Source organism: Toxotes jaculatrix, chromosome 13 (assembly GCF_017976425.1).
Source record: "Toxotes jaculatrix isolate fToxJac2 chromosome 13, fToxJac2.pri, whole genome shotgun sequence".
NCBI lineage: Eukaryota > Metazoa > Chordata > Actinopteri > Toxotidae > Toxotes > Toxotes jaculatrix.
Genome location: NC_054406.1, coordinates 6,106,695 through 6,129,642, shown reverse-complemented (window position 1 = coordinate 6,129,642; position 22,948 = coordinate 6,106,695). Strand labels below are relative to the sequence as shown.

Below are 22,948 nucleotides of genomic sequence, written 5' to 3'. Positions count from 1 at the left end.
TTTGAGGTCAAAATTTTATTTCACTTTTTTTGCCCGATTTTGACACCTTACTATACTATGACGTTTTTTATGACATTTTGAGGTCAAAATTTTTTTTCACTTTTTTTGCCAGATTTTGACGCCTTACTATACTATGACGTTTTTTATGACATTTTGAGGTGAAAAAAAATTTTGACTTTTTTTGGCCGAAAAAAACGCCATACTATACTATGATGTTTTTTATGACTTTTTGAGGTCAAAATTTTTTTTCACTTTTATTGCCCGATTTTGACGCCTAACTATACTATGACGTTTTTTATGACATTTTGAGGTGAAAAAAAATTTTGACTTTTTTTGGCCGATTTTGACGCCATACTATACTATGACGTTTTTTATGACTTTTTGAGGTCAAAAATTTTTTTCACTTTTTTTGGCCGATTTTGACGCCTTACTACACTATGACGTTTTTTATGACATTTTGAGGTGAAAAAAAATTTTGACTTTTTTTGGCCGAAAAAAACGCCATACTATACTATGACGTTTTTTATGACTTTTTGAGGTGAAAAAAATTTTTGACTTTTTTTGGCCGATTTTGACGCCATACTATACTATGACGTTTTTTATGACTTTTTGAGGTGAAAAAAAATTTTGACTTTTTTTGGCCGAAAAAAACGCCATACTATACTATGACGTTTTTTATGACTTTTTGAGGTCAAAAATTTTTTTCACTTTTTTTGCCCGATTTTGACGCCTTACTATACTATGACGTTTTTTATGACTTTTGGAGGTCAAAAAAAATGTTGACTTTTTTTGTCCGATTTTGACGCCTTACTATACTATGACGTTTTTTATGACTTTTGGAGGTCAAAATTTTATTTCACTTTTTTTGCCCGATTTTGACGCCTTACTATACTATGACGTTTTTTATGACATTTTGAGGTGAAAAAAAATTTTGACTTTTTTTGGCCGAAAAAAACGCCATACTATACTATGACGTTTTTTATGACTTTTTGAGGTGAAAAAAAATTTTGACTTTTTTTGTCCGATTTTGACGCCATACTATACTATGACGTTTTTTATGACTTTTTGAGGTGAAAAAAAATTTTGACTTTTTTTTGGCCGAAAAAAACGCCATACTATACTATGACGTTTTTTATGACTTTTTGAGGTCAAAATTTTTTTTCACTTTTATTGCCCGATTTTGACGCCTTACTATACTATGACGTTTTTTATGACATTTTGAGGTGAAAAAAAATTTTGACTTTTTTTGGCCGAAAAAAACGCCATACTATACTATGACGTTTTTTATGACTTTTTGAGGTGAAAAAAAATTTTTGACTTTTTTTGGCCGATTTTGACGCCATACTATACTATGACGTTTTTTATGACTTTTTGAGGTGAAAAAATTTTTTTGACTTTTTTTGGCCGAAAAAAACGCCATACTATACTATGACGTTTTTTATGACTTTTTGAGGTGAAAAAAAATTTTGACTTTCTTTGCCCGATTTTGACGCCTTACTATACTATGACGTTTTTTATGACTTTTTGAGGTGAAAAAAATTTTTGACTTTTTTTGGCCGAAAAAAACGCCATACTATACTATGATGTTTTTTATGACTTTTTGAGGTCAAAAATTTTTTTCACTTTTTTTGCCCGATTTTGACGCCTTACTATACTATGACGTTTTTTATGACTTTTTGAGGTGAAAAAATTTTTTGACTTTTTTTGGCCGAAAAAAACGCCATACTATACTATGATGTTTTTTATGACTTTTTGAGGTCAAAAATTTTTTTCACTTTTTTTGCCCGATTTTGACGCCTTACTATACTATGACGTTTTTTATGACTTTTTGAGGTGAAAAAAAATTTTGACTTTTTTTGGCCGATTTTGACGCCATACTATACTATGACGTTTTTTATGACTTTTGGAGGTCAAAAAAAAATTTGACTTTCTTTGCCCGATTTTGACGCCTTACTATACTATGACGTTTTTTATGACTTTTTGAGGTGAAAAAATTTTTTGACTTTTTTTGGCCGAAAAAAACGCCATACTATACTATGATGTTTTTTATGACTTTTTGAGGTCAAAAATTTTTTTCACTTTTTTTGCCCGATTTTGACGCCTTACTATACTATGACGTTTTTTATGACTTTTGGAGGTCAAAAAAAATTTTGACTTTTTTTGTCCGATTTTGACGCCTTACTATACTATGACGTTTTTTATGACTTTTGGAGGTCAAAAATTTTTTTGACTTTTTTTGGCCGAAAAAAACGCCATACTATACTATGACGTTTTTTATGACATTTTGAGGTGAAAAAATTTTTTTGACTTTTTTTGGCCGAAAAAAACGCCATACTATACTATGACGTTTTTTATGACATTTTGAGGTGAAAAAAATTTTTTGACTTTTTTTGGCAGAAAAAAACGCCATACTATACTATGACTTTTTGAGGTCAAAATTTTATTTCACTTTTTTTGCCCGATTTTGACGCCTTACTATACTATGACGTTTTTTATGACATTTTGAGGTCAAAAAAAATTTTGACTTTTTTTGTCCGACTTTGACGCCTTACTATACTATGACGTTTTTTATGACTTTTTGAGGTGAAAAAAAATTTTGACTTTTTTTGGCCGAAAAAAACGCCATACTATACTATGACGTTTTTTATGACATTTTGAGGTGAAAAAAATTTTTGGACTTTTTTTGGCCGAAAAAAACGCCATACTATACTATGACGTTTTTTATGACTTTTTGAGGTGAAAAAAAATTTTGACTTTCTTTGCCCGATTTTGACGCCTTACTATACTATGACGTTTTTTATGACATTTTGAGGTGAAAAAAATTTTGACTTTTTTTGTCCGATTTTGACGCCTTACTATACTATTGACGTCTTTTATGACATTTTGAGGTGAAAAATTTTTTTGACTTTTTTTGCCTGATTTTGACGCCTTACTATACTATGACGTTTTTTATGACTTTTGGAGGTCAAAAAAAATTTTGACTTTTTTTGTCCGATTTTGACGCCTTACTATACTATGACGTTTTTTATGACTTTTCGAGGTCAAAAAATTTTTTGACTTTTTTTGGCCGAAAAAAACGCCATACTATACTATGACGTTTTTTATGACATTTTGAGGTGAAAAATTTTTTGACTTTCTTTGTCCGATTTTGACGCCTTACTATACTATTGACGTCTTTTATGACATTTTGAGGTCAAAAATTTTTTTGACTTTTTTTGCCCTATTTTGACGCCTTACTATACTATGACGTTTTTATGACATTTTGAGGTGAAAAATTTTTTTGACTTTTTTTGCCCGATTTTGACGCCATACTATACTATGACGTTTTTTATGACTTTTTGAGGTGAAAAATTTTTTTGACTGTTTTTGGCCGAAAAAAACGCCATACTATACTATGACGTTTTTTAATGACATTTTGAGGTGAAAAATTTTTTGACTTTTTTTGGCCGAAAAAACGCCATACTATACTATGACGTTTTTATGACTTTTTGAGGTCAAAATTTTTTTTCACTTTTATTGCCCGATTTTGACGCCTTACTATACTATGACGTTTTTTATGACATTTTGAGGTGAAAAATTTTTTTGACTGTTTTTGGCCGAAAAAAACGCCATACTATACTATGACATTTTTTATGACATTTTGAGGTGAAAAAATGTTTGACTTTTTTTGGCCGAAAAAAACGCCATACTATACTATGACGTTTTTTATGACTTTTTGAGGTCAAAATTTTTTTTCACTTTTTTTGCCCGATTTTGACGCCTTACTATACTATGACGTTTTTTATGACTTTTGGAGGTCAAAAAAAATTTTGACTTTTTTTGTCCGATTTTGACGCCTTACTATACTATGACGTTTTTTATGACTTTTGGAGGTCAAAAAAAATTTTGACTTTCTTTGCCCGATTTTGACGCCTTACTATACTATGACGTTTTTTATGACTTTTTGAGATCAAAAAAATTTGTGACTTTTTTTGGCTGAAAAAAACGCCATACTGTACTATGACGTTTTTTATGACTTTTTGAGGTGAAAAAAAATTTTGACTTTTTTTGGCCGAAAAAAACGCCATACTATACCATGACGTTTTTTATGACATTTTGAGGTGAAAAAAAATTTTGACTTTTTTTGGCCGATTTTGACGCCTTACGGCCGTGTGACATTTTTTATGATATTTTGAGGTCTTACAAAAGTATGCCTTTTTTTTATACCGATTTAACGCCTTACGGCCGTATGACATTTTGAGGTCTTACTAAAATATGACTTTTTTTGGCCATTTTGAGGTTTTAAATATGCCAAAAATGTCATATTTATGTATATCATGTATATCATTAGATTGTTTTCATATTGCAAATAAAGTATTCATGTTAAAATCACTGTTCCACTTGCATCCGTCGTGCGATCGGTTAAAAGGCCTCTCCAAACCAAGCTGCCGGGCTGAATTTCAACCCCAGCCCGCCCCCAATCAATAGAGACCAAAAACTAAAAAAATGTACCAGGCTGTAAATATGTTTGTTTAGGCTGTAAAGTTGGCTATTTTAACAAGGGGGTCAATGGAGAACTGCTCATTTCTGGAGCCAGCCCCCAGCGGCAGCCAAGAAACGTGAATGCGGAAGTGAACCTCACTGCTGAAACCTACAACTCCCCCCTTGGTTACGTTCCACTCTGTGTCTCCAGCGGCTGCGAGGACACGCTGCTGCGGTACACTGCATTTCCGACCACTGTAACAGACCGGCCGTTCAGGAAACCTCCCGAACCTCCCAATGGCCAACCCGCCCCTGCTTACAATCCACTTTAAAATCAACTGTGATGATAGACACATTTGAAACGTGACTTGGTGTCAATGAAAGGGAACTTCAGCTCATCTAATTCTGTAGGGATGCTGGGGTATGCCAGAAATAAACCACAGCTTTAGATTAGTGGCGGGAAGGAGACTGTTTATATTACATGAAAAAGACTGACAATGACAATCATCTACTTTCTGTCACTCAGTCACAATCTGACGTCAGCCACAATGACAAGAGAAAACCATTACTGAATGACGACTGACATTAATGTTTCTCAATAAATCATCAGCTGGGTCACAGTCTATATTTGGGAGGCTGGGTCCCGACCAGAAGTCGTGACGTAATGCTTTAAGATTGACACAACTCCTTTCTGTGTTTTGTCTCTCCGCTGTGACTTGTCCTATTTACCCATGGGTCGTACAAAAGAATTTTAAGAGAATAATTCATGCTGTTCATAAAGCTGCGAGAGTTCGCTCCAGCTGAAAGACCATGACACACACGATGGGAGGAAAACAACACAGGCTTCAGCATGAATCACGACTTACACAAAGCAGGACAGAATCAAAGAGGATTATATAAAAAGGCTGTTCCAAAGTTGTAAAATGGTTACTAGCTCAATCATATTCTGTAAGAAGGTTTTCTTTAAAGCAGACCAAGTCTCTCCACTGGTAGCTGTCCTGTTTTGGATTGCCAGCTCTTTAGGTGAGCCGTCTACACTTAAATATGCACAAAGATTTATTGGATCCAATCATGAGAAGGGTTTCAACACACTCTTACCTGTCCCATCATGGTCTCTTTATACTGTTTCTTCTGTGTGACCTTGATAGGTGGCAACTTGGTGACAGCAGAGACCAGAAAGTTCATCAGGATGTCCTCACAGTTGGCCAGCTGGTCCACCATGCTCTTCAGACTAGTGGGCAGGTAGTTGGTGTACAGGTAATGGTAATACCTGGAAGAGAAGCCACAGGGGAGGCAGAATAAGAAGAGGGAAGATATTTGACTTTAATCTGTCACCCATCAGTGGAGCATGTTCAGAATTAGAGTTGAAAAAATTACTGTGAGTCTACTAACAGAAATGAATCGGCAGCTATTATTTTTAAGCAAAAATACCAAACAGTCCTTATTTGCTGTTTTCAGAATAAGTAATACCTAAAAACATCACTTTGGTGAATAATCCCACAATTTCAGACCTTTAAAGGTGGCTGAAAGGCTGAATGTCACCAAAAAAAAAAAACTGTGTGCAGAACTCATTTGAAATGCATCACAAATTTTAGACACCTTTACGTTCCAGGTTGAGGCCCTTGGGTTAAACTCTGGACTCAGCAACTGACTAATTCTTCAAGTCCCTGGATGGATTGAACGATTGACTTATTGAAAGTGATTAAGCGTTGGGCTGCAGTGATTGGGTGACTTCAGATTAATGGACTGTTCCCACCACAGCTGAGTGAAGCCATATTAAAGCTGACAGGGCTGTAGTTTAACTAAATGCAGGAATGCTGTGTAGCAGACAAATTGACATTTTTTGGATAAAACATACCCAGCGTAAAAACACTGTTTCCCGAGGCTGTGCTACACTGAACATCACACCTACTTTCATAATCTACAGATCACTGCATCAAAGTGCTGTATCAAAAGAAAGACGACTGAACACTGGAGAGCGGAGTAGAGCAAAGCTGTGATCCCCGTATAACAGAAGGGGAACAGAACAGGAGTAAGGAGCTTGAAAGAAAACAATAGAGCAGAGCAAAACACTGAAATCTGTTTCACTTGGAGGTAAACAGATGTACAGTACTGGAACCAAACGCTTTAATGACTAGAACACAAATCTCAAGTGTCTTGGGTATCATGCCTGTGGTAGATGGCGGCCCCAGTCAGCACCATTGAATAATCATTGGTCCATTTGGATGTGTAACCCCAGCGGTCCTTGTTGCTGTCCCAGAAGTGGCTGCGGGCAGGGTATCCAACGATGCGCTCTGGAAAGCTCTGCCAGACTGTGAAGGCAAAGTCCACCTGGGCAGAGACAGATGTAAAGTTTACATATCATGATGCAGAACATGGTATTTACAACATTTATTGGATGCATAATGGGTACCACTCTCTAACCCTATGTAAAGAGGTTTATAAATTGTATAAAGTGGCTTCATTCATGGTAGGGATGAAGCTGATCCGATACCGATCCGGTATTGATTGATCCGGTATCGGTACGGTACCGATAAGTACTAAGCTTCAGTACTTCCTCCACGGCAATAAACTGACTCGTCAGTAAACTGACCTGTTGGTAAAGTGACCCGTCAGTAAATTCAATAATGATTTTAAAATTCTAAATACATATTAGAGCAAACAAATAAATAATAATTTGCCTTTTATTGTGTCTAACGGTGTTGACAAAAACAAAGTAATGAAAAAATGGCTGTTTTATGAAAAAATATAAAATGAGGAGGTTGTTCCGATACATTGCTGAACAGCCAAGACCTTGGTCTACAATGATATACCTCCAGATTTTGTAATTTAAGTAACTTTTTATTTTCAATTAAAACTTGTTTTATCTAAATTCCCAAGAATCAGTGAGATATCATACATGCCTGTGGAGAAGATTTTTTTTACAGCGTCATGTAAAATTAACAATAATGATGATAATATGAAAGCAAACAGAGCTCTGGTATCCGTATCGGCAGATCCAAATTCAGGTATCGAGATCGAATCGGAAGTGAAAAAATGTGGATTGGTGCATCCCTAATTCATGGTTAATAATGAATGCTTTAAATATCAGTTACAAACGTGTACAAAAAAGTGTTTATCCTCCTTCAGAAGGATATTTAATTGATCTTTTTAGATAGTGCTTTACGACAGATAGACACCCTAATGCAGTGGTTTGTAAGATGAGCTCAAGCACATTTCTTCATATCATCAGTCATTACTTTTAGCTAACTACTTTTAACATTAATTCAGGCCTTTCGCTGAAGTACCATAGAACTTTTGATGCCTATACCAAAAAAGTTAAAAAATTAAAAACACTTGTAAATGCAACAAAACGAGATGAAACTGGCAAAAGTATTCCTGAAGATATTCTAGAGCAGAAAATGTTCAGAAATTAAATTTAGTCAAGATTAATTTTGTTGAAATATGTAACTTTTGAGTTAACTATCTATTTATAGGATTTATTGGGTAAGAAAAAAGACAAAGTTAGAAAAAGAAAGTCACTACAGGGAGAACTAACAAAGGAATTGCACACTCAAACACACTTTAGTGAAAATACAACAGAGGCAAAACCACATCAAACACAAAGCAGTCTTTCCTAAGCAGCTGCCTGCAGCAAAGTTCCGTGGCGGCGATCAAAGCATTCAATCAAATAATTAGATGAAACATCACAAAGGCCCCTCAGTGGCTCCACAAACAGCCCACTCTGCGTTATACCACATTACCACACTGCACTACACTGAGAAGGTGCTTATATTAATGAGTACTTATGTCACAATTCAGCAGAGGACATATTTTCAGTCAGCTCTTCCAGCCAGCATTTGTGAAAAAGTCTCAATGGCAAAGAACAGCTCAGACTCTTTTGCTCCTGCTTGCAGTGAGGGTAGTTAAATGATGGTATAGTCAAAAGAAAAAAGAATTTTCGATGGTGTGCTGCCGTCATAATTCCACCTTCTTTCCAACTGAACCAGGATACTGGTGTGAGTCATAATCAAAAGCAGGCAAAACTCTTTTAGGAGAACTTTTATTGTGAAGGACAATTCTCCTTCTCACCATATTCACTTAAAGGTGAAGAAAGCTGTGGAAAGAGAAGGACTAAATAAAGATTTTGTTCTTGGTGAGAGGCCAAAAATGCCACTAAAGTCACTTTTCAAGCTGTTTGCTTGAAGGTTTTACATGATGGGAGGGGTAAATGGATGGGGAGACTGTGTGGAAATCTGTCATGGTATTTTAGTCTTTTTTTCTTTTTTTTTTTTCTTAACTTGCACTGGCATTGATGCTGCCTAGGTTCTAACTTTGGTGATTGTTTATGTTCATGAACCAAATTTTGTCTTCATGGGAGAAACACGGGTCAATTCAGTTTTTGGGGCTGGATTTTCCCTTCGTTGCCAGCCATGCCTTGCCATCTTGATCCTACGCACAAACAGCCTTTATGAGATCTAATTCTGCACTGTTCAAAGCAGCATCTGGCTTCCCATGGTGCTGCGCCAAAACGTGTCCCCTGGAAAAACAGAAACAGTCCCGACAGCATGTGGAACAAAAATGCCCATAACAGTGCTGCTCTCGAACAGGGGATTTGAGAGGTACAGTGTGCTAACAAGCGCCAAAAACGTGAGGTAGAAAATGGAAAGAAAAGGAGGGAGAGAAAGAAAGGCAGATGAGAAGAGAGGAAAAGTACGGCTCTGGGAGTGAAAGAGTAGTTTCAGCGAATTAAGAATTGAGGTGCAGAGCGATAACTTGAAAACACCAGGGACAAAGAGAAAGAAAGATAAAAAAATTGAAAGAAAATGCAATCAGAGAGTTGCATTAGGTACATGGAGAGAGTGTGCAACTTTGTTTGGTCTCAAGAGGACCAGACCTCTGTGACAAGATGGGAGGGAGACAGAAAGAGAGAAAGAAGTTTTTGAATATACTCTGTTTTATTATATCACAAGATACCTCTGTGGTGGACAACACTGTGTCTTCATCCAGGCTGAGGACAGCGTCGGTCACTATGGTCTCATAGGGCAAGAAGCGGCTGCTCATCACCTGCAGGGAGGCACAGAGCACAGAGGGTTAAAACACACAGGGTACAGATGATTACAACCACATAATTAGAATGAAAACAGTTGGATTCCCCTCTTCAAACAGCATTAATTCATGATCATTTGGTTGGATGGAGCGCATTAAAATGGCCAAAGGAGCAAATGTAGAACTGACAGACTCTGGAAAACATCTGAAAAAGGAAAATAAAGCCTTTTATTTATGGACTGAAATCTTTTTTTTTCCCATTACACTGCATATTTTCCAAACGAACAGTGTGGAGGTGTTGATTCACACAGATGACAGCTTCGACTGAACTTGATTGAACATGATATTAATGTTTCCATGGAAACATTACATGAAAGTCTCTTTGCAATTAATAGATGGTTGCATTTTTAACAATAAACTCAACTTTTTCAAAAAATTTGACTAATTTCTCAGCTAGCAAACTACTGGCAAAAATGGGCATCATTTTGAGATCCATTCATCCACGCTCTAATTCTTTTCTTAAAAATGTTTTAAATGTTCCACTATGTCTACAAGCTAGTTGCTAACTTTGGCTGTCTGTCGTTTGGTGTGCAGCAAGTAGCATACAGTTGGTCTTTAGAGATTCTTTTTCTGAGAACAGCTGCCTAATGTGGCTAAAAACGATGGCATGAGAGCAGTGAGAGTGGATCAAAACTAAAAACTTTAAGACCAAAACAGTGAGCTGGAAGGCAATAAACTGTTCAGTAAAGCTGAGGGGGAGCGGGCTTGTCACTACATGTGAACCCTTTCACACTAGTGCCATGGTACATTGTTAATATAAAATATCGATTAGGCCTATGGCTACTTCAGGACGTTACCTCCCTGACATGTAATTTTTTTGATCACCTTCCAAAGCTCACGAGTTGGAGAGCAGTTCTACTGGTAAAATCAATAAATTTTAGAATAAAACCTCTTTTTGCTTCCAGTGTCTACTGTATGTATTTTTTATTGGTTCCTCACAAATTCATTGGGATTCAGGGGAGACAACAACCCACGACATCAAAAAACAGCAGCACACAGAGAAGACGAGAAAAGCCAATATCCTACTCTTTACTGCATGCTGCTCCCTGTTGTTTTCAGTGATAGAATGTGGATACAAGTTTCCATTACCGCTGCAGAGTTGTCTGTCTCTTTTAGATCAATAGAAACATATAAATTCAGACAGACACATACAGTGTGAGTCATGTGTTCTGCACACAAATTTACTTTTCTTCTCCTCCACTGCTGAAAACAGAATATGTATATTTAATGGTGGATGAAACCAAACTGTATAATACATGACAGTCCTTGAATATTTACTGGAAGCAGAGAGAGTGATGGTGGCCGGGGCCTGGTGGGCGGATGGAAAGATCAACATCTTGAGGATATTTAGACGGCAAGTCTTTGGTCTGTTGCTCTGATGAAAGGCGCTCGGATGAGGAAACGGCGGATTCTCGTTGATGAACAGTGTGTGTATTGTAAACTGGATGTGTGCTCGAACTCAAACAACCTCCCACACAAGCAAGAAATCCAATGGATATATAGCTTTAATGGAGGTAAACACAAAAAGCCACAAAAGCTGTTACATTTACATTTAAGAACAGTCAGTGTTGACCTCTTTTCTCTATAAACACCTGGCATTGTCTGCATGCTGTGCTCCAGCAGGGTGACCTCAGTCTCAACAGGTCCTCATCACTCTGACAGCCCAGGGCAGTAACACACATCAAGAAAAATGCAGGAATACATGGCTTTACTGACAAGCTGTGTAAAGCCTGTTATCCATTCTAGCACTGCAACTAATGATTACTTTTACTACCAATAAACCGTAAAATGTCACAAAATTGCAGAAAACGTCCATCACAGTTTCCCAGAGGCCAGAGTGATGACTTCAAATTACAGGCTTTATCTGACTAATGGTCCAAAACCCAAAGATTTTTAGCTTACAAAGATAAAGTGGAGGTGCTGAATTCAGTTCATTGGAAGTGCAGCATCTTCATGCAACCACAAGCTGTAACAATCCATTAGACGGGGAGTCAAATCACTAACATCTCAGACAAATGCAAAGTCAGTAACTGATTAAAACAAATCCTCAAATTTCCTGATGTTGCAATGATTGCAGGTGTTAGTGATTTGACTCCCTTTGTTAATCCTTCCATCCCCCTCATGTCTAACAAAGGTCCATGACTAAAACTTTGTGTTTCTAATAAAATTCATGCTGACAGTGTGCAGAATTTAAAGCTTTCTTTTTCAATGCTAATTTCAAGGTCGCAATTAAATAAACTAGATGAAAGAAGCAAATATTCACATTTGAAAAACAACAGCCTGACAAATGACTGATGGATTCATTAAGTATAAGGCCAATTATATATGTAAAAAAAAAAAAATTAAAATCAAATGTTTTTGTTGGTCGAGTAATTGTTTCAACAAAAATATGTTTTGATTCAAACTTAGAGACAAAAACAAGACCAAGAGTCCATAAAAACAGGTCATTCTGTGGGGAACGTGAATGTCTGTAGAAAATTTCATGGCAATACATCCACTACTTATTCAAGACATTTCTCTAAAAGAACCACAAATGTGAACCTTATGGTTATGCAAAAAGAAAAGTTAGGAGATCACCAAAGTTATTAGGAGTCACCGCCAGGAAACCATGAATGAGAGTTTGTGCCAGAAACTGATTTGATTGATTTCTACAAACTTTCACCTGCTGCTGGCACTGAGAAATCAGGGGATCACCAAGATCTGTACAAAATTTCATGGGAATTCATCCAATAGACCAAAGTGGTGGTCTGTCCAACAGATCAATCGGAAATGAAATTTTAAAACAGCAGTCTGAACATTCTGTCTTAACGGCTTAAATTGGGATAATGTCAGATTTTTTTTCTCAGATCTGCTGGTGCACTGTGTGTCCACCTTTCTTTCTCCCACTTCATCACACACAGTGGAGCCCTGACAGTGCTGTTGAGGCTGATGTCAGCTGTCAGTCCGGTCAAGTGCCATCTACTTCTCCACTCCAGAGGCAACAACAGCCGCTGAATGTTTTGACTGTCGCTCATATTCTAACGGGGTGAAAGAGCCGATGTGTGTGAGTGACAGTTGTGTTTACAGACAAAGAAAAGGAGAGAGAAAATGAGAGTTGAGAGGAAAGACGAGAGGCGGTATCCACCCTTTCATCATTACTGCTGTAATGTCCTGTGGGCATGAAGAGAGAAACAAAACAATCCCATCTCTCCGCTCTGTGTTTTCCACTTGTTTTCTAGCAGAACGTGTAAGAGAGAATACCAACAAAGAACAGGAGGAGAGAGAACAAGATAGGAGACACAAGGGGAGAAAGTGACAGCGAGAAAAACAGCAAAAAGAGAAAAGAGAGAGAGAGAGAAAGAGAGGATGAGAGGCTGGTGTTTCAAACCCCCAGATGGTTTGTAATGTTAGAAGTGTGACATATTAGCCCGGGGCTTCCTGGTGCTCTCCAGGAATGTGAGCTCCTGCAGCAGGAATCTGCCTCCAGCACTTCACCTCTCCTCTAAAGGACAGCAGCAGAGGAGACAGGAAGAGACAGGACAGAGGAGGACCACCAGTGTGTGTAAACCATATTAAGCGCTGCTGGGATTCTCACGCGGCTTAAACCAACAGTCATAAACCAGCTTTTTGGCCACCGTGCCAGAGAGACAGAGAAGATGACAGAGGGAAAGACAGAAGGAGGAAAAGAGGGGGTTTGGTTGGAGGATAAGTTTGGTGTTATTCTATGTTTTTTTTGTATTGTCAACAAATCCCATGAAAAGACCAAAGCTAACAATGCTACCATGTCTGTGTCACTCAGCCCCAAGCTCATTTATTACTTTATCCTGTAGATGTTAATCTGAACAACAGCTCATATATATCCACCTCTCTCTCTCTCCACACACACACACACACACACATACACACACACACACACACACACACACACACACACACACACACACATACACACACACACACACACACACATTATCCATTGAACAGAGGGATGCAAACAGGCCAACACTGTCTGAGGCTCGGAGGACACACAAAAAGTGAAAATAGGTGAGAAAGCAAAGGGGGAGTCAAGGCTGCTACCTTTGAGGACACTTATGTCATGTTTTTTTTGTGGGCTTTAGAAACCTACAGGGAAGTTTACATTAACTGTTGACTGAATAAATAAAATATGAGAAATCTAAATAACTTTAAAAATTAGGGGGGAGGAGATGCATTGGGGGAAGATGCAGTGATATAGAGAAGGAAAAAGAACATGAAAGAAAGAAATGAAAACGGGAGGATCTGTGAGTGAGGTGGAGGATGAAAGAGCGAGGGGATAAGAAATAAAGTGGCAGGAAAAAAAGGCGAGAGGGATGAAAAACATTCTCTCTCTCGCTCTCTCTCTCTCTCTCCCTCTGTGGGGTGGAGGAACACAGCCTGGCTCGCCATGGTAAACACAGAACCCACCACAACCACAACAAACCACAGGCTGCCTGGCACACACACACTCACACACAAACACACAATATCAGTACGCTAAGCCTGTTCTGCTCGTTTTTCAGGGACACACAGTGACACACAGAGCCCTTCAGCTGTGATTGACAGCTTGGGAGAAACCACTCACAGCCACGAGGAGAGGTAAACCATAAACCCAGCCTACCGCCGGGTGACTGACACTGATGTGAAAACTACTTCCTCTGATTGGCAGGTGAAGTTAAGTCCTCATGAACAAGAGGGGAGAGGACAGAGCTGGATGAGTCTGATGTTTTGGAATACAGATGAGCAACCAGATCCTGTTTCCTTCTCAAAAATAGCCTTAAATGTGAACTAGGAAACTGTCAAACTAAGCTCAGACAAGAGTTTAGAGGCAAGTATCACCCCTTGTGTCCACATCTGACCTTTGACTTGTATGAGGAGAGGTCACAGCGAAGTCAAGATAAACACAGAAACCCCTACACAGGGCAGAGTCTTGAGCGTAACAGCCTAATAAGGCTGTCATAATAAATGCCACTGAGACATGCTCATAGCTCAGGGCTCTGGTTTATGTCTGACTGAAGGATTAACTGACCAAAAGCAAAAGAAAAAAAGAAAAAAAAATTCTCTAATGACAATGTCAGTCATAAGAACAAAAGAAAAATAAAACTGACATGCCGAGAACATTCATAACATTCATATAATATGAAATATAAAGCTTTTTTTTTTAAAGCTTTGAGTCATATTTTTTTGTTCCTGTTTGCATGAAAAAAATCTCTTAAAGAATCTGCTGCTTTTCTCTGTTTCGTATCACATTAAACTAAACTAATCTTTGGCATTTTGATTGCTGGTTGGACAAAACACAATTTAAACACATCACCTTGGATGGACATTTGTTCTATTTCACTATTTTCATCTTACAAACCAAACAATTAATTGATACACCAAGAAAGGAATCAGCACAAAGTGAAAATGAGGTTTAGTTGCAGCCCTAAAAACCCCCCAATACATTTAAATATAGATTTGGTAATTATGAGTTTTAAAATGGCTGTGTGGTTGATGTGAGGATCATGGGTTATTAAACACATTAAGAAAAATCTCTGTGCATATGTGTTGTGCATATTATTACTGTATATTACAACTCAACTGTAACTTAATATTTCTTATTTCTCTTAGGTTTTTGTCACTTTCTTCTGTTAATTAGATGTTTAGTTATGATTAACATAACGAACAAACGACAGTAAATACATTAAAATAAATAAATGCTTCTATGTATGTATATTTACCCATTATTGCCTCCTTATCTTTCCTAACAACATGTATTAGCCTTTCAGCCACACTTTTTTTTTTTTTCCCAGTGTGTATTATTCCCATTACTGAGCTTTAATTAAAACCACACAAACTGTCCTTTAATGGAATCAGTGCAGCACAAATCGAAACTCATTAACTCCCAGAAACTCTCAGGCTGAATAAAATGTGCTGAAATACAGTAGCTTTACAGTTTGGAGAATATGCATAAGATGAGCTACATAATTAAAAATGATAGTGATCGCACCTTTGAGGTAACTGAGAGGAAGTTACATCAAGTTACCAGCTCACCTTATTCTCTCCCTCGATGACGATGACGGGCACTGAGGTGGCAGGCCAGCGGTGCTTTGCAGGGAGAGGCTTGTCGCAGTTCCACAGGACAATAATCTGAAAGAAAGAATACAGGAAGGTCTTATTACCTGCACCAAATACTTGCATGTATCTGATTTAATTTCTGCTAACCAAAACAACTTGCAGCACACTTCCCAGCTTGTCGCTGAATCAACCCACTGAACATGTGACATTTACGTGCCCTGCGGCCAGAAAATGTCACCTTATTACCTTGGCTGATTGAATGTTAAAGAGCCAGAAGGGCAACTAAAGTGATAAAATATTTCCAATTATGTTTCCAGAATGGTTTGTGCAGTTTAGTCCATAACCAATCACGCCATGTTGTCAGGTTATATTTCCAACTATAGTACATGTTGCTGAACACATTCTCCAACCCATCATCATCTCCACCCTCCACCTCCAATCGGATGATGTTTTACATTAAGAAGTCATATTCTCTACCCACAGACATATCGTGTTTTATATGATGTGCACTGCTGTTCAGCGACCTGCGAGTCAGCTGACATGGAAATAAGACATGAAGTTAACCTTCCACAGTCACTGCGCTGCCACAGCAAACCTCATTAATGTTTGATGAGAAACACACACACACACATACATACCCATGACATGACTCCTGTCTGACCTTACACACATTTACAAGGCCCGTTCTTCTCATGCATCTTAAATTTGATGTAGTTTAGGTGACACAGTTGCTGTTGGCTAAACTTCTCCCCAGAACAGTACAGTAACTGCCTAATCATAGCTTAACAGCTGTAACTAGTATGACAGGCCCTGTCAAGTTCTGTATTTGTCCACATGTTGAATTGGTGTGCATGTGGCTGCAGAGAGAGGAATATTCTGAACTTAAAGAGTGTTTTCTAAGCCTTTTTAAAACTAAACCAAAGAGGAAAAGTGTAAAAAAAATTACACTTCTCTAATGAAAGCTACAATTTTGCTCTAATGAAAGTTACAATTTTTAGCATGGCATGCTAAGATATGTACCTACAACTTAACTTTCAAAATCAAGAACCAGCATTTCATTAGCTAGCTACATTACCAGTTTAAGCTAATGTTAGCTTAATGCTGTCCTGTTCTTCGCTGGATTTGGGGAAGTTTGCACTTTAGCAACATAATGTTACACAAGCCACCTTTCATTAAACTTATTGGTGAGTGCTCATCCTAAATGTTTGTTCTCTTGTAATGTTAAAAGTGAAAATATAAAGTACAAAAATCATAAACTGGTGAGGACGACTTTTTGCCTGGGGACAAGCAGCTTTAGCCTCAGACTTTTAGCATGATATTACACTTGTAGTCATCAATTAGCTAGCTAACAGGTAATAAATCTGCCAGTGAGAGTTGTCATTTCAACTGACAAAATTGAGGGTTGTCATCTAGAAATGAGACGCCTGCTTTTGTCTAACTCTAAAATAAAGTACTTATCGTTTCAAAAAATGACTAAGGATGTGTTTGAAATCACCCTGTTGTTCACTCTTTCAATACTCCCACACTCAAAAGTGAGGACTAAATTGAGATTTTGGACACCTACGGACCATCATCATTTTGAGTTATCATTGACAGTTGTAGAGACACACAAGAGCAAGTTTGCCACCTATAAAGAACACTGCATTGTGGGATTGTTAGCATAAAGTACATAACATGGACACTACTTTTTTTGGGTCCAATGTGGGATTTTTGGGGTTACGATACAGTGGATACATTTACACACCCAGAATTAGGCCACTGAAATAAAATGTTGGATGATAAAGTGCACTACAGATTAATTAGGGTGAGATTTAAGATTTAGCCTAAGAAATCTGGGTGGTTAAGGGTAAAGGAAACTGTGGTTTAAGATTATACAGTATGTCCTAAATCAATACTATATAATACAATATTATATAAAGTGTACAATTCAGTCTACTATTTGGACCGTTATTGTACTCTTTTTACTGAGAACACACAATGTGAAGCACACAAGAATGGAATGTAAATCAAGCAGAAACATCCGAACTCTGCCACACATTTTCAAACTTTACAAATAGCAGGGAAAAATGTATTTCCAATGATTTACAAGCTTGGTGTTTTCTGAGCTTTGCCTTGAGCTGTAACACCACCATCTGCCATGTTTTCACTTCTAGCTCCTCCATTTCTGTTGCGCAAAGCATTGTAGAACAGCTGAATCTATCAAAACTTCACTCAAATATTTAACGATTTTAGTATGCAGGCTGGCATTTTTAAAGAAACTTTACTTTGATATTTTTCAGGATGAACATACAAGAGACTCAACTAAATAATTTATATATATGTGTGTGTGTGTGTGTGTGTGTGTGTGCACATGTACTAGCACAATTTAACAACTAATAATAACATATTTTGGTCTCTAAAAATTGCCGGAAAGTGTGAGGGATTGCTATCCAATGGGCGATAAGTAAACTGAGAGGGACACATCAACATCCAGTCCCATAGTGTTCAGTTGCTGTGTGTCAGCTAACATCTGCCCTGCTGAAATGTCCTTGAACAAGTCAGTAAATTAATCCATCCCTGTTCCACTGTGCAGAGCTGAAGCCGACACTGTACTCAGACGTCCCTGATGGTAGCGGACCTCAAGAATTCCCCTGCAGGGATCAATAAAGTTTCACATTATTCTGATATTACCTACGTCACACACAGCAGTTCCCCTTGGGGACTCTGCACCCTGACTGGGCCTGTCAAATTATGAGCTGGGAGCCATTTGGATGTCTGTGTTAAGGTGTTCCCATGTGACTGCAGCAGCTGTGCGTTTGTGGAGTGAGCTAGACCGGGGATGGGAATACGTCACTTGTATAAGAAAAAGAAACAGACAGAAAGACATACAGCTGCTTAATGAACTGCAAATTTACCTCCTCACACAGATGAAACACAAAACAAGGATCGTTCATGAGGCTGAATCTGGGTGATTAAGTGTTTGTCAATGCAAGATAACAACAGGTATACAGTCTGGATCTCTGCACACACACTCACAGCTGAGAAACACGTTAATCCACTCTTACAGGCTTCTATTCCTGTTTGATTAGCAAGACAGATGGTGTCTCTGTCAGCTCACCGGCCCTCTCCGTGGGCTGATGGTGGCATTATGTATGTATGCTGCCTGCATGTGTGGAGGAGAATAGCGAAGAAACTGTTGTTGTGTATGCAGCACGAGTGGAAGAAATGCTTCCCTCACAATGCACGTGCACACATTCACACACGTGTGCACACACACAGCAGGAGGTCCACAGTGTCAGAATGCGCCTCAAAAGCTTTCTAGCGTCCAATTTAGCCTCCTCCATCCTCTGTGTTCTTTCATTCTCTCATTTCCATTCATTTATTTATATCCCTTTCCTCATCCGCTCTTACCCTAGCCGCCCCTCACCTCCCCACCCCTTCTCCTCTTTTCTGTACACTGAGAGTGGGAACATCCCGGCGGTGTACCTGGCTCTCCACTTTGCATGCACAGCCTGAAGAATGCAAACACAGAAGCACTTCTATAAAAAATAAGAAGGTAGCAGAGTTTACTCATCCAACCTGCAGTTATGAGAGAGTGTTTATGAATTAAAGTGTGCTGATAATGGGATGGCAGAGGTGGATATTGGACCTCAATACATTTTTGTATTGTTTGTAATGCGCTTGTAGCACAGGTTATCAAAATTTCTCAAGTACTGACAGCTCAAATCAACTGCTCAGATCTGTAATGCACACTCAAGGTCCACTTGTTTGCTTGTTTTAGAGAGCTTTTGACAGTATCACATCAGGAGATGAAGTTTAATCAGGAGTCATGGAGTTGCAGATGTTTCTGTCCATGTTGTCTTAAAAGATGCACTCCAGCTTAAGAGCCACTCAAGGTCCACTTATTCACTTGTTCTGGAGCTTTTGACCACATCACTACATGTGAAAACACAATAACTAGGTGCATCTTTAGTGGAGGTTGTTTCGTCAGGGATAAACAGTCAAATTATTTTGTTGCACTTTATTCAGGCAAAGCTCTTATATGACTTGTGTTTGGTCAACATTTACAACTAATCCTAATATCCGTGCCAGCTTGTGAACAGTTATATAATGGCTTTTCCAGTTCCATTTGAAAGATGTGTGCATTTATCAGGCGAGATGTTACTAATTAGCATTATGGGAAGTGTAGGATCCAGTGTCTGGTTGACATTTGAGAAATTTGACTGTTTTTTTTTTTTTTTTGTTAAATGGAAAAAGGGCTTTGTAAAGCAACATGTTTATGTGAGGCATTGAACAAAGTATTATTTTGGTATCAGAGCTGGAACCATCATACTGACACTCGTAGCAAAACATTTCAAATGATACGCACAGGGATATGAGTGAGCTGACATGTTAACGGCTCACATGGACAGCATGCACACAAACACACACATAGACAGCCTCAGATACAAAATACACACACGTACAAGCATCCTGCCTACGTGAAACACACACACACATTCATACTGTATATTCCACTGCCAAAACAATTACACTCATACACATATCTCACCACATAACTCCTGTTCCAACACACAATCACAGAATTGGACATTTATACACGGCACTCACACGGAAATGCATCACTCCTACACAAAACACAAACTCGCTTACTCATACACTCCGGTAGCCAAACAAACAAACAAAGATACACACCCACACACTCATACACACACACACACATACACACAAAACAGCCATCGGGGAGGAAATTCCATTTCATTTCCCACACTGGTAAGGAGCAAGCAGGGGAATCAATACATGCCGTCTCCAGCTGTGCTGAAGGGGGTTTCGCTGCCATGGAGACAGATGTAGCAGTGCTATAAACTGCCGCTCTAATTCAATCCATTGCAGTTAACACACACATATACACACACCCACAGGATGGAGGATGAGTTCTGCTGTGTCTCTGGTTGGAAAATGTAATTGCAAAACAGTCGTATGAGCCATGTAAAGTGGTGCAATTTAGGGAGTCACAAGGTGGAGAACAGTGTAGGACCGTGGGGATGCTGCAATGAAGACACACACACACACACACTCACACACAAATCCTTTACCTGAGCACAGTACTGGGACTTGGCCACAGCTGCTAGGAGCTTGAGTATGGGCTGGGACTGGGACACCAGAGGGGACACGGCATGGATGACCGCCGTGAACTTTGGGTACGGTTTAATTCCTGAAACACAACAGACACACAACACTCATTACTGCATCTTAACAAATTCAGGAAAAAAAACAACGCCCGCTGGAAGACGGCGAGCCGACTGTCAGACGTCAATGTAATTTCAGGCTCTTTGAAGAGAATAAAGCCAGATGAGAACTGAAGGCACTCATTTCCGAACACTTCAAATCTATTTTCAGTGAAAGATGTTACTTGCAATGAATCTGTCAGCAGTTCAAAAATATAGATGATTTAAATGTCAGCGATGTGCATTTTTCAAGCCAGTCTTAAAATATTCAACAACGTTAATGTGTTTTGAAAATGCCAAATCTCTTGATCACTGAATATTTCATTTTGGAAACTCTTCAGCTGTATCTGCAACCCAATGAACAGACGACTAACTCCTGATGTGACTTTAAATTCAGTCTGACTTGATGCTGGAATAGAGTAATTGAGGCTGAAAATGAGCAGGAAATAAGATATTGAGTAAGACGGATCATAGAGGACGTTCAACTTTTCCTAATTTAAATCTAATCTAGCCCAAACCAACAAAGCATGGCGCAGAGGAGATAGCATTAGAGGAGCCTCCTTTCTGCCACTGAGAAACTTTTATGATGAAGAATATATGCAGTCGTAAAACTTGGTAAACTATCCTTGTGATTTGTAATGAAAAAGTAAAGAGTCTGCAGAGTTTTAAAACACCTGGGATGTAAATTTGTAATAAGCTCATAAACAGACATGAAACACTGAACAAAACCTGGAGCAGGATTGCTGTCATGCAGCTTATTCTAAATTTTGGATGTGCATGCTGTTTTCTTCCTTTTGCACAAGCTTCTCACTCGTTTTTATCACATTTTGTATCAGCACATTACACATCTCACCAGCTAAACATTTGTAGCAACATAATAGGCTGGTTTAGGATTGACTCAGCTACGGTACTCGAGGTCATTTAATGTCCACGGTCATGGCCAATAGTATGTGGACACAGCCATGGCCAATAGTATGTGGTCTGGGGCTGTTTTTATGGTTGGGCTTGTCCCCTTTAATGCTACAGCACACATGGTTTTTGGAATGGTGATAGACATTTTTAGCTTGTAAGTAAATAAATTGTGACACTATGTCTATAAATTGTAAGCAGTCAGCATCAAAGAGTGATTTTTCCCCTTCAACTCTTTTGAATTTGAATAATGGTTAAAGGATAAAAGAGAAAATGATCCAACATTTCACAAGAAAACAGTAAAGCTAAGATTTAAACCTAAATAAAAAACACCAAAGAAGTTTTTTTTTCTTTCTGTGGCACAACTATGTCTCCTTCAGTGTGGTACTGCTAACTTTATGGGAACAGAAGGCCCTCTCTTGTTTCAGTATGACAGTGCCCCCATGCACAAAGCAAAACGACGAAGATGCCATTTGGTTTATGACCTTTAGCACCTTTGGGATGAACTAGAGCATGGACCACGAGGCCTTATCATGTAACTTTGACTCCTCTAATGCTCTTGTGGCTGAATGGGAGAAAAGCCCTGCAGCCAGGTTCTAGGTTCCAGAAGAGTGATACAGCAGCATATTAATGTCCTGACATTACATATAGGAGTTAAGCTCTGGTGTCTACATACTTTTGGCTATGTAGTATGTACGTGTACAGTAAGCAGTGAGAAGATGCATAGCAGTAAAGTACAACTATAAATGTTTTATTGGCATTAACTTCAGGTGTTCTCATTTCAAGTTCAATGTAGTTTTGTTTTATGTTTTAATTTACTGTTATTTGAAATAATTTTAATTATAATGATGATACTGTTTATTAGGTACACCTGTAAAATTTAATGCAATCCAATGCAACAACTCAAAACATTTTAAGAGATATTAATTTAACTGTAGGTTTATTATTGAGGTTGTAGTTAGAGGAGGTGTTGTACTGGACTGCCTTGTATTGAGAGGTGGTTCTAATATTCCCCCACCCAACTGCAAACTAAAACCTCAATAATAAACCTATAGTTTAATTAATGCCGCTCTGACATTGTCAGTTAAAGCTGAACATTATTACCATTGTAAAGGTGGATGTTATGGCAGGGCTGTTGTACTCGATTAGATTAGATTTTACGGGCTTAGCTAATGAAGTACTGACTGTTATGGGATTTTTATTATTCTCAGTACAAATATTGTTATCAGTCC

The 22,948-nt window shown here is 38.2% G+C and overlaps 1 protein-coding gene across 1 annotated transcript in view; it reads right to left on the bottom strand.

The window, feature by feature from the left end:
- Positions 1-22,948, bottom strand: part of ext1b (exostosin glycosyltransferase 1b) — a 132,744-nt gene that overhangs the window by 22,844 nt on the left and 86,952 nt on the right. Inside the window, exons 6-10 of the mRNA XM_041052632.1 lie at positions 20,676-20,794; positions 15,577-15,672; positions 9,418-9,507; positions 6,632-6,792; positions 5,560-5,731 (exon numbers count right to left, since the gene is read on the bottom strand). Of these exons, the coding sequence (XP_040908566.1) occupies positions 5,560-5,731; positions 6,632-6,792; positions 9,418-9,507; positions 15,577-15,672; positions 20,676-20,794 (638 nt within the window). The remainder of the gene's footprint in view (positions 1-5,559; positions 5,732-6,631; positions 6,793-9,417; positions 9,508-15,576; positions 15,673-20,675; positions 20,795-22,948) is intronic.